This window comes from Eleutherodactylus coqui, chromosome 6 (genome assembly GCF_035609145.1).
Source record: "Eleutherodactylus coqui strain aEleCoq1 chromosome 6, aEleCoq1.hap1, whole genome shotgun sequence".
Classification (NCBI taxonomy): Eukaryota; Metazoa; Chordata; class Amphibia; order Anura; family Eleutherodactylidae; genus Eleutherodactylus; species Eleutherodactylus coqui.
This window is the reverse complement of record NC_089842.1, coordinates 222076960-222090242: the sequence shown is the minus strand read 5'-3', so window position 1 is coordinate 222090242 and position 13283 is coordinate 222076960. Positions and strand designations below refer to the sequence as shown.

Here is a 13283-nt window from a genome sequence, read left to right as displayed (position 1 = left end):
TGAGTCCCATATACCCTGGCCTGTAGGAGCCCACTGAGTGGTGCCAAGAAGGCACAGACCTCTCACCTGCTTCTCGGTGTTAAAGGAGTGGAAGTTGTAGTCATATGTTAGTTCGGTCCCGGCAGACATGTCCTTTAGGGCGTACAGCCCGATGCGGTAAACACCGTTCACAGACCTAGACAATGAATCGTGCATACACACGTTATCTCCCACACACGGACGTACACACTGGACATAAGCAGACCCCCACCCTGCTCACCATTTCTGCATCTCACAGTTGGGGTCACAGCTATGGTTGATGAATCGTGCTTCATTGCCCATGCGGTAGCTGTCAATCACCATGCCGCTATCCAGGCTGAGGCAATAATGGTCATTGTGGTTGTGGTATTGCTCAATCATTCGACTCCTGGGAAAAGAGACGGCCATAGTGTTACCATTACTCCCATCATCTGTTTGTTATTGGACAACCTTTTCAGAGCAGCTATAGCACCTGAACTCCTGCTCGCTAACCACCTCGCCCAGATACTCAATGATGAACTGCGAGGCCTTCAGCTGCTCCTTTGTGCGGATACCCCATCCCTTGCCCTCAGCCCGGAAGCGCTCTAGGCACTGCACCCACTCATGCCTCTGGATCCTCTGGTTGCTGCACTCTTCTCCACATGGACATGTGTTAGGAGAACACTCTGCAAAGATCATTCTACAAGGGAAGTAGAGAAAGAAGTGTGAATACAAGTCTCAAACAAATCAGCACACATGCAGCAAACACGTCACTGCACCCACCGGTTCAGACAGTCCTCGGCACAGCCCTGCTCCTGCACATTCTCCGGCCTCTTACAGTTACAGGTGGTGGCTTCATATCCGGACAGCGGCTTCACATCCACGTAGACGTCTGCACGAGAAAGCAACAACATGGAGGAAAGGAGAGCAGAAAAGGAGCAAGCGTGAGGGGGAAGCACAGAAGTACAGACATTGGGCAAAGACAAGAAGTATAAACAGGGAGCAGAATGGAAGGGCAGAGGTGGTCTCCCCGTCCTTGGCTCATACTTCCAACATGCTGACATGTCCTTACTAGATCAGTGTCAAGGAGAGGTGCATTGTGGGAGCATATCAGTCTCATGGAGCAAACACTACAGCTTCAGAATGCAGTGCAGCTAAGCCTGGGGCTATAGTCCAGGACGGGGAATGTTTGTAAACCTTCATACCCATTATGCAGATGATGAGGGAGAAGACCTAAGATATGGTCATAGTCGGAGAGGGGAATGGTTCACACTTACTGGAACGGATCTTTTTGTAGAGTGGAACATCCGGCTTCTTGTACAACTACAAGAGAACATAGGGAGACGTGAGTGAGAGTGGGGACCATCACCAGCAGGCACCATCACCACCCCCAAACCTACCTGATTATGCTTCCACTGCCACAGGATGTCATATGGAAGCTGGAAATCACTTCTCTTATGTCGCAGATACTTCCCTGAAACACAAGAGGTAAAACCCGTCACAACCAAGCAGGGCCTCAGCCAGAACCTAACAAAGGGATCACCAGTGATCGCCGCAGTATCTACAACACAGCAGTCTCATCATGACAAGTGCCTGGATTTTGCAGGAGGACACATTTAGCTTCCCGACTGACTCCTACTTTGCCCTCAGCTGAGACGTCTCAGTTCTTGGCCAGTTCCAGGAGACGTCTCAATCTGCTGGGAATCGGCTTTTTCTTCGATGACCTCACTGACTGAAACAAAAGGCTCATTGAGCAGCGGTGGCGACACGCCAGGGGAGCACACAGCTCCTACTCACATCAGGAAACTAGTACGGCCAAGAATAGAAAGTAGGAGATCTAGGTGCCGCCTGCCCCAAGACCACGGCCCTCCACAGCTAGGACCGGACCCAGGACATTACAACTACTGGGGACCTTGGATGAGCCAAGGACACACCGTTCACTGAAGAAGTACAGATGAGAACACTCACCAATGTGTATAGGTGCCGGCAGGAGGCCATATTCATGCTCTCGGGGGATGTACTCTAGCTTCTCCTTCTTCAGCTGCATGAGGCGAATCTTTGGGCTACAGAACGAAAAGAAACTGCTTATGATGCACAGAGACACAGCAGCAGAGGGTAGATAGTGTTAAAGGACCTATCACCTTCAAAGCTCCCCACCTCCAAAGCAAACACAGAGGACCTGTCATCATGAGAACTCCCCACATCCAAAGTGGACACAATAATAGAGGACCTGTCACTATGAGGCCTTATGTCCACGGGCTTTAAATCCGCAGCGTTTCTCCCGCACGCGGATCCGCGCCCTATAGGGATGCATTGGACACCCACATGGAAATACCTGCGGATGTCATTTTTCCCATCAGGCGCGGATCCGCGTGCGGGAAAAAAAATGGACATGCTCCATTTTCGTGTGGGTCTCCCGCGGATCCGGACGGCTTCCATAGGCTTCAATAGAAGTAAAGGGGTCCCTCCTGCCCCGCGGACATGAGGCTTAAAAACCAGAATTAAAACTCACCTGCTCCGGACGATGCGGTTCTTCCCCTCTTCGTGGCTGGATCTTCTGTCTTCGGCCCAGGGGATGTGCCCGGCGCATGAGCGCGGCACACTGCCAGCGTGCCGAGCACATCCGCCGGGCCGAAGAAAGAAGATCCGGCCGCGAAGGAAGGAAGATCAGCATCGTCTGGAGCAGGAGAGTTTATTCTGATTTTTAGGCCTCATGTCCGCGGGGCAGGAGGGACCAGCTACGGATTCTACATTAAGAATCCGTAGCGAGCCTGATTTTCCCCGTGGACATGAGGCCTTAGAATTCCCCTGCTCCAAAGCGGACACAGTGATAGAGGACCTGTCACCAAGAGAACTCCCTACCTCCGGAGTGGACACAGTGATACAGGACCTATCACCTCAAGAACTTCCCACCTCGTAAGGGCTCACAGTGATACAGGATCTGTGACCATGAGAACTCCCCAACTCCAGAGCAGACACAGTGATAGAGGACCTGTCACCTTGAGAACTCCCCAAAAATAGAGCGGACACAGTGATAGAGGATCTGCTACCATAAGAACTCCCCACCTCCAGTGCAGAGACAGGGATAGAGGACCTGTGACCATGAGAACTCCAGAGTGGAGACAGTGCTAAAGAGGATCTGTCACCATGAGAACTCCCCCGCTACAAAGCGGACATAATGAAATAGGACCTGTCACTACAAGAACTCCCTACCACCGGAGCAGACACAGTGATAGATAACCTGTCACTATAAGAATTCCCCAGCGCCAAAGCAGACACAGTAAGAGAGGACCTGCCACCATGTGACATCCCCATCTCCAAAGCAGATATAGCAAAAAAGGACCTGTCACTATGAGAACTCCCCACCGCCAGAGCAGACACAGTGATAGAGGACCTGTCTTCATGAGAACTCCCCACCTCCACAGAGAACTTACCCGCTACAAAGCGGACATACTGATAGGGGACCTGCCACCATGGGAACTCTCCACCTCCAGAGTGCGCAGTGCTAAAGTGGACCTGTCACCATGACAACTCCCCAGTTATAAAGCGCACACAGTGAAAGAGGACCTACCCCCATGGGAACTCCCCATCTCCAAAGCAGACATAGTGAAAGAGGACCTGTCACTACGGCAACTCCCCACCACCAGAGCGGACACAGTGATAAAGAGGTACTATCAGCTGGGAACTTAGGCCACCTGGACAAGCAGAAGATATTGATGAACTCTTTCTACATCAGATGGCCAAGCTCTCAAAAAAGCATGACATAGTGATCATGGGAGATTTTACCCATCCAGACATTTGTTGGGAATCTCTCTCAGGTAAAAGTAATGGATCCAACAAATTCTTATCCGCTCTTGCTGACAACTTTATCATTCAAAAGGTCGAAGAGAAAACAAGGGGATCTGCTATCTTGGACCTAATTCTTACCAACAGGGAGGGAATGGTTCAGGGAGTAAGGGTGGCTGGGACCTTAGGAGGTAGAGATCATGATATCCTTGAATTTTGGATAAAAAGGGGAGAATCTGAGAAGACTTAGGCTGGGTTCACACGGGGGCGGATTTGCCGTGGAAATTCTGTCCGGAATTTCGCCGCGGCAAATAAGCATGCGGCCGCTAATCCCGGGATTAGCCAGCCGTGTGGACGAGATTTCTCAGAAATCTCGTCCACACGGGACGGTAAATCCACTGCGGCAAAGACAGCAGAAGCCGCCGCTGCGGCGCGGATTTGCCGGCCGCAGTATGTTCATTTTTTCCCCCACTGTGGCCGCACTCTCCTCTATGGGAGCGCCGGCCGCAGCAGAAGAGCGAGCGGCCGGGCCGCTTCAAAACCGCCGTGGGTTTTGAAGCAGCGGTTCTCCCGGCGGAAATCTCACGGTTTTTCACTGCGGCCAAACCGCGAGATTTCCGTCGAGAATCCACCCCGTGTGAACCCAGCCTCAGACCTCAAGGTTGGATTTCAGAAAGGCAGATTTCAATGAACTCAGAAAGAGGATAGGAAGAATCCAATGGCTGGATGTTCTTAAGGACAGAAATGTCCAAGAAGGTGGGAAATATTGCGAAATGAGATTCTCAAAGCACAATCATTAACAATCCCTAAAAGAAGGAAGAATGGAAAGCATTTAAAGAGCCCAGGAAGGATGAACACAGAACTTGCACACATGGTAAAAAGGAAGAAAAATAGGTTTATCAAATGGAAAAAGGAGGGAATATCTAAAGAAGAATATAATTTGGTCTGCAGAAACTGTACGACAAGTGTCGGAAAAGCTAAAGCTAATATTGAATTGAGGCTTGCAACAGAGGCCAAAAGTAATAAAAAGGATTTTGGGGTATGTCAAAAGCAAAAGAAAAGTCAAAGATGCTATTGGATGCTTACAAGATGAAAATGGTGAATTGGTTAAGAATTATGTTGGGAAGGCCGACCTTTTAAATTCCTATTTTGTATCCGTTTTCTCTCAGAAAGTAGATGGAACATCAACTGATCTTCTCTGTGCTATTGGGGAAATAAAAGAATGCAGGCTATCTATAAGCAGAGGGATGGTGAGGGAAGACTTAACTAACTTAAATGAATTCAAATCTCAATGTCCAGATGAATTACATACTAGGATACTAAAGGAAGCAGCGGAGGTAATTGCTGAACCACTCGCCATAATCTTTAAAAATTCCTGGAGAACAGCAGAAGTCCCAGAAGATTGGAAAAGAGTAAATGTTGTTCCTATCTTCAAAAAAGGGAAGAAGGTGGATCCAGGAAACTACAGGCCTGTGAGCCTGACTTCTATACCGGGAAAGATCTTTGAACAAATTATTGAACAGCATTAGAGATGAGTGAGCATACTCGCTAAGGCAAACTACTCAAGCGAGTAGTGCCTTATGCGAGTACCTGGCCGCTCGTCTCTAAGGATTCGGGTGTCGGCGGGGGAAGAGCGGTGAGTTGCGGGAGTGAGCAGGGGGGGAGAGAGTGAGAGAGAGATCTCCTCCCCATTCCTCCCCACTCTCCCCGCCAGCACCCGAATCTTTAGAGACGAGAGGGCAGGTACTCGCATAAGGCACTACTCGCTCGAGTAGTTTGCCTTAGCGAGTATGTTCGCTCATCTCTAAACAGCATGTATGCAAGTACTTGGATGAAAATGGAGTAATTAACCAGAGCCAGCATGGGTTTGTAACAAACAAGTCATGACAGACAAATCTAATTTCCTTCTATGACAGTATCACCAACTGGGTTGATCAGGGAAATGCAGTGGATATAGTATATATTGACCTTAGTAAAGCATTTGACAAAGTATCTCATACTATATTTATTGAAAAAATGATCAAATATGGGATTGACAAGGCAACTGTTAGGTGGATTCACAACTGGATGAGTGATCGTTCTCAAAGAGTGGTCATAATTGGCTGCACATCTAAGTGGAAGATTGTATAAAGTGGGGTACCACAAGGCTCTGTCCTAGTCCCAGTGTTGGTCAACATTTTTATAAATGATCTGGAGGGAATTCATGGGAAACTGATCAAATTAGCCGACGAGACAAAGCTAGGAGGGATAGCTAACGCTAGGGAAGATAGAGTATTCAAAAACATCTAGAAAAGCTTGAACAGTGGCTGATGACTAAAAGAATGGTATTTAACAAGGAGAAATGCAAAGTCCTACATCTGGGCATGGAGGTTCCTTCCAACTCTACCATTCTATGAACTGCCCTGCTACAAAGCGGACATACTGATAGAGGACCTGCCACCATGGGAACCCTCATCTCCAAAGCAGACACACTTATAGAGGACCTGTCAAAATGAGAGCTCCCCACCTCCAGAGTGGATATACAGTGCTAAAGAGAACCTGCCACCATGGGAACTCGGCACGTCCAAAGCGGGAACAGTGATAAAGGACCTGTCAACATGAGAACTCTCCACCTCCAGAGTAGAAACCATGCTAAAGAGGACCTGTCACAATGAGAGCTCCCTACTACCAGAGCAGACACAGTGCTAAAGTAAAACTCTCACCATAACTACCCGGCACCAAAGAGGACCTGCCACCATGGGAACTCCCCATCTCCAGAGCAGACATAGCAAAAGAGGACCTGTCACTACAAGAACTCCCCACCACCAGAGCGGAACACAGTGATAGAGGACCTGTAACCATGAGAACTCCACACCTCCAGAGTGGACACAGGGATATAGGACATGTGCCTATGAGAATTCAGCACTTCCAGAGTAGACACTGTGCTAAAGAGGACCTGTCTCCTGAGAACTTCCCCGATACAAAGCGGACATACTGATAGAGGACCTGTCAATATGAGAACTCCTCACCTCTAGAGCGGACACAGTGCTCAAGAGGACCTGTCACCACAAGAGCTCCGCATGCCCAGAGAGAACACAGTGCTACAGTGGAGCTATCACCATGACAACTCCCCCGCTCCAAAGCAGACATAGCGAAAGAGGATCTGTCTCTACGAGTACTCGCCACCACGAGAGCGGACACAGTGGTAGAGGACCTGTCGCAATGAGAACTCCCCGCCTCCACAGCAGATACACTGCTAGAGGACCTGTTGCAATGACAACTCCCCGCCTCCACAGCAGATACACTGCTAGAGGACCTGTAACCATGAGACTTCCTCACCTCCAGAGCGGAGACAGTGATAGAGCACCTGTGACTATGAGAACTCCGCACCTCCAGAGCGGACACAGTGCTAAAGAGGACCTGCGACCTGAGAACTTCCGTGCTACAAAACAGACATACTAATAGAGTACCTGTCACCATGGGAAATCCCATCTCCAGAGCAGACATAGCAAAAGAGGACCTGTCACTACGAGAACTTTCCACCACCAGAGTGGACACAGTGATAGAGAACCTGTCACCATGAGAACTTCCCACTACCAGAGCAGACACAGTGATACAGGACCTGTCACCATCAGAATTCTCCCGCTACAAAGCGGACAAAGTGATGGAGGACCTGTCATCTTGAGAACTCCCCACCTCCAGAGCAGAAACAGTGATACAGGCCTATCACCATGAGAACTACCCACCTCCAGAACCCGGAACAGACACAGTGCTAAAGAGGACCTGTAACCATGAGAACTCACCCACTACAAAGCGGACACAGTTATAGAGGACCTGCCCCCATGGGAACTCCCCATCTCCAGAGTTGACACACTGATAGAGGACCGCTCACTACCAGTGCTCCCCACCACCAAAGCGCACACAGTGCTAAAGAAGACCTATCACTAAGAGAACTCGCAACCTGCAGAGCGCACACAGTGCTAAAGAGGACCTGTCACTAAGAGAACTCGCAACCTGCAGAGCGCACACAGTGCTAAAGAGGACCTGTTACTAAGAGAACTCCCCACCTCGAGAGATACAGTGCTAAACGAGGATCTGCCAGCATGAGTACTCAGCACCTCCAGAGTGGACAAAGTTATAGGAGGATATGTCACTATGAGAACTCCTCAGCCGTGTCCGCTCTGGAGGTGCCGAGTTCTCATGGTGGCAGGTCTTCTATCACTGTGTCTGCTCTGGACGGCGGACACAGTGCTAAAGAGGACCTGTCACCATGAGAACTCCCCACCTGCAGAGCGCACACAGTGCCAAAGAGGACCTATCCCTAAGGGAACTCCCCACCTCCAGAGCAGACACATTGCTAAAGAGGATCTGCCAACATGAGTACTCCCCACCTCCAGAGCAGACACAGTGCTGAAGTGGACCTTTCACCATGAGAACTCCCCCACTACAAAACCAGCCATAGTAATAGAGGACCTGCCACCACGATAGAAGATCTGTCACCTTGAGAACTCCCAAGCTCCAGAGCGGACACAGTGATAAAGAGAACCTTTCACCATGAGAAATCCCCTGCTACAAAGCAGTCATAGTGCTAGAGGACCTGCCACCATGAGAACGCCCCCGCTACAAAGCAGTCATAGTGCTAGAGGACCTGCCACCATGATAGAAGATCTGTCATCTTAAGAACTTCCCCGCTACAAAGCAGACACAGTGATAGAGGACCTGTCACCATGAGAACTCCCCACCTCCAGAGCGGACACAGTGATAGAGGACCTGTCACCATGAGAACTCCCCACCTCCAGAGCGGACACAGTGATAGAGGACCTGTCACCATGAGAACTCCCCACCTCCAGAGCGGACACAGTGCTAAAGAGGACCTGTCACCTTGAAAACTCCCTACCTACAGAGAAAGAGGACATGTTACTATGGCAACTCCTCACTTCCAGAGCAGACACAGCAATAGAGCACCTGTCACAAAGAGAACTCCCCACTTCCAGCGTGGACACAGTGCTAAAGTGGACCTGTGATTACGAGAACTTCCTACCTCCATGGCAGACGTAGTGCCAAAGAGATCCTTTCACCATGAGAACTCCCCACCTTAAGAGTGGACACCATGCTAAAAAAAGACCTGTCACTTTGATAACTCCCCACCTCCAAAGAAAGAGGACATGTTACTACGGCAACTCCCCACTTCCAATGCGGACACAGTGAGAGCACCTGCCCCCATGTGAACTCGCCATCTCCAAAGCATACATAGCGAAAGATGACTTTTCACAAGTAGTACTCCTTACCTCCAGAGCAGACACAGCAATAGAGGACCTGGCACCCTGAGAACTCCCCACCTCCACAGCGGACACAGTGCGAAAGAGAACCTGTTACCATGAGAACTCCCCATTTCCAAAAGCAGACACAGTGCTAAAGAGGACCTGTCACTACAAGAACTCCCCACCTGCAGAGCGGACACAGTGCTAAAGAAGACCTTTCAACATGAGAACTCCCCACCTACAGAGTGGACACAGTGCTAAAGAGGACCTGTCACAAAGAGAACTCCCCACTTTCAGAGTGGACATAGTGCTAAAGTGGACCTGTGAGTACGAGAACATCCTACCTCCATGGCAGACGTAGTGCCAAAGAGATCCTTTCACAATGAAAACTCCCCACCTCCAGAGTGGACACCGTGCTAAAAAAGACCTGTCGCCTTGAGAACTCCCCACCTCCAAAGGACGTTACTACGGCAACTCCCTACTTCCAAAGCGGACACAGTGATAGAGGGCTTTCCACCAGGGGAACTCCCCACCTTCAGAGCGGACACAGTGCTAAAAAGGACCTGTAACCATGAGAACTCCCAGCCTCCAGAGCAGACACAGTGCTAAAGAGGACCTGCCACCAAGACAACTGCCCAGCACCAGAGAAAACACAGTGCTAAAGAGATCCTGTCACCATGAGAACTCCCCACCTCCAGAGTGAACACAGTGCTAAAGAGGACCTGTCACCTTCAGAACTCCTCACCTCCAGCGAAAGAGGACATGTTACTTCGGCAACTCCCCACTTCTAGAGCGGACATAGTGCTAAAGAGGACCTGCCCCTACAAGAACTACACATCTCCAGAGCGGACATAGTGATAGAGGCCCTGCCACCATGACAACTCTCCACCTTCAGAGCGGACACAGTGATAGAGGACCTGCCACCATGAGAACTCCCCACATCCAGAGAAAGAGGACATGTTAGTACGGCAACTTCCCACCTCCAGACCGGACATAGTGATAGAGGGGACCTGCCACCATGAGAACTCCCCACCTCCAGAGCGGATACAGTGGTGGAGGACCTGTGACGATGAGAACTCCCCGCCTCCAGAGCAGACACAGTTATAGAGGACCTATGACAATGAGAACACGCAACCTCCAGACCCAAAAATAATGATAAAAAGAACTCCCCACCCCCAGAGTGAGACGGTGGTTAATTGAAGTTAAAGAACAGACATTCCAGTGAAATCTAAGGATCTGAGATGAAATTGAGGTGCACAGGATTGTGGGAGGCCCAGGTCATGATTTCAGCAGCCGCGGGCCCAGAAACATTACTCACTCAGTGGTTTTATAAACGTCAGAGAAGAGGCCAGCTTTCTGGAATTTCTTCTTGGGAGGACGAGCGCCCTTCTTCTCTCGCTGCAGCAATGGTGACAAGTGACAGGATCTACCTAAGTCACATGCTTCATGGTGCAGACCAGTAATATGACTGGAGGAGATGTGTCCAAGGTGAAGCTCGGCCAAACTGCAAAAAAATGAAGGAAGAACATTACAAGACTGCATGTGGTCACCAACTGGTTCTAGTAAGTGTGTGTGACTGCAAGGATGTGATTGTTCTCAGCAAGAGAAACGACGTAATCTTGTAGATATGATACCTTTTAATGGCTAACAAAAATACATGATGTAATAATAGCGAGCTTTCGTACCAACGCAGGGTACTTCTTCCGGCTTAAATAGATTGGATCTGAAGAGGCATGCACCCTGCGTTGGTACGAAAGCTCGCTATTATTACATCATGTATTTTTGTTAGCCATTAAAAGGTGGTATATCTACAAGATTACGTCGTTTCTCTTGCTGAGAACAATCACATTTTGCTCTACTGGCTAACACGGTACCAGATCTTTGTTTTCATTATGACTGCAAGGAGGAATACAAGGGTGAGACACAGAATCATATGTACCTGCTCTCCTCATCTTCACCGCTTCTCTGCCTTTTCTTTACCATCTTCTCCAGCTCATGATGCTTCCTTTTCCAGCCTCTGCGATGGTCGCTCTCCAGACTCACGCCCTGTACTACGGCTTCAATAACATCTTTAACTGTGTCATCTTCTCGCTCACCAATAGTATGGGAGACCAGCGGCAGAGTGAGCCCATCCTCCAGAGGGTATTTGCGGGGTCTCCCAGGTCTTCTCTTTACAATGTTGTTACCTGTTCGAGACTGTCTCTGTAGTTTCTTGGCTTTCAGGATCTTATTGACATGACCAAGATTCTTCTTGGAGGCCAGGATCTTGCTGTAGTTATACATTCTCCGTGCCTGTTTGTGTATCACCTCCACCATGCTCCTCTTCAGGCTATGACTGGGATAGTTACTGAGCAGTCGGTTAGAGGACATCCCCGAACCATCCATCAAGGGTTCTGGTGGCGTTGAGTCTAATTTACTCTGGCTCTTCTCCCGGTTGAGCGCTCTCACTGGGCTCGAAGAGGCAGACACAGAGGCATTAGCGGTGAGGACCGTGTCCACAGTTTTGTCCAGAGCAGTCTGCTTCTCTCCATGGCCGCCTCTCTGCAGCATGCAGTCCACTGATTCTTCACCTGTGGAGCTGTGTCTTGTTGCTCGCAAAGGGACCCCCATAACTGGAAGGAGTAGAAAGTCAAATCCATTATGTGCATTACAGGTGATAGACAGACAGGGGAAAGGATATAGTGCTAACAGAGGGGGCGTGATGCACCCAGAGGCAGGAGCGTGCTGTGCACATCTAAAATGGGATGAAGGAGGTCAGAGAAGAATCTTTCATCTGTGTTTGCTGTGAATGGGTGCGAGTTGTGTCAGAACCGTTGATCTAATCTCACGCACAATGCAGGAAACAACTTTTAAAAGAGAACCTGTCAGCAGTTAAACACTACTAAACGAACTACAGAGAGAGAACACAGAATTTCCATAAATAACTTTACCCTTCCTTTTAAAAGTATGTCTGCATAAAATGACTTAAATCTCCTGCACCACATGCAAAGGTCCACGGTCCAGTCTGGCAGATGGGTCAGGACAGTCCTTTCTGGCCGGAGTTGTTAACATAAACCCCACCCACCTCAGCTGCGGGGTTCACGTCACCTACTGGAGAGCTTTAATCTCTTATGCATGTACCAGAATTTCGCAGGTGGCAGCTATAAATTTGCGCATAAAAGGGATACATGGTCTGCGCATGCCCCAGTCCGCAAACATACGGCACATGCGCGAGAGAGTGAAGCGCTCCAGTACTAGTTTGTTTAGTATAAACTGCTGACAGGTTCCCTTTAAAGTGGTTTTCTAGGACATGAAAAACGTTAAAAAGGGATTGGAGAAAAATTGAATACTCACCCATCCTGGTGGCTCACCATCCAGCGCTGCAGTCCCAATGCCAGTCACACAGAACCCAGAAGCAGTAGCATGCAGTCATGTGCCGTTCATTGTGCATGTGACTGCTCTGCCAGTCACAGGCTTCAATGGTGATTCTTCTATGGCGATTCCTCATTATTCACACGCATAATGAATGGCACTTGACCGCTTGCCGTTTTTTCTGAGGTTTGGTGTGGCAGACACCGGGGCTGCAGCCCTGGACAGGAAGCCACCAGAGTAGGTGAATATTTAATTATTCTTCATTTTAAGTCCTTTTCAACTTTATTTTATGTCCTGGAAAACTTCTTTAAACCTCGACCTCCTGAAGAGAACTTCAAATCCAACAAGAAGCGCTACATTCACCTGACACCTCCCCGTAATAACTCAGAAGCAGCGGCTACATAGGAAGTGATGGGGGAATTCTGGATAATTCGCCAGAAGCTGCTGATAAAATCTACTGCTAGTATTATCATGGCACGTTACATGTGTATTTCCATGGCAGAAATCCCAGGCAGATGCTGTGACTTGTGTTGTGGATATGCAGCCGATCTACAAGAGGAGGGGCCTCACTGTCATTCAATCCTCGGCAATTCTGCTATATTCTAATGGCAATATTTTTCACGCCACATGGCCAGAAAGGATTATAGAAATTACGGATTTTACTGCAGAATTCATGCCAAAATTTATTTGAAATCCACCATGTGTGAACGGACCCTAAAAGGCCCGCTCTCAGTACATAAAGAGCTCACCACACAAGCAATTTCTACATCACACCTGAGAAATTCTGGACAGTCACGACCACATATCCACCTTGAAGCGCTTACAGCCACTTAGTACCTCTGCCAATAAGCCCTAGAGGGGTATTATTGTATCTTGACGCCACCGGAAGCTAGGGGTTTGACAAAAGTC

The 13283-nt window shown here is 49.1% G+C and overlaps 1 protein-coding gene across 2 annotated transcripts in view; it reads right to left on the bottom strand.

Moving 5' to 3' along the window:
* Positions 1-13283, bottom strand: part of ASH1L (ASH1 like histone lysine methyltransferase) — a 60049-nt gene that overhangs the window by 10415 nt on the left and 36351 nt on the right. For both annotated transcript variants that reach the window (XM_066608905.1, XM_066608904.1), the window contains exons 5-13: positions 10963-11635; positions 10342-10527; positions 1966-2060; positions 1398-1471; positions 1275-1320; positions 781-889; positions 491-697; positions 260-406; positions 67-175 (exon numbers count right to left, since the gene is read on the bottom strand). In XM_066608905.1, coding sequence (XP_066465002.1) covers positions 67-175; positions 260-406; positions 491-697; positions 781-889; positions 1275-1320; positions 1398-1471; positions 1966-2060; positions 10342-10527; positions 10963-11635 — 1646 coding nt within the window. The remainder of the gene's footprint in view (positions 1-66; positions 176-259; positions 407-490; positions 698-780; positions 890-1274; positions 1321-1397; positions 1472-1965; positions 2061-10341; positions 10528-10962; positions 11636-13283) is intronic.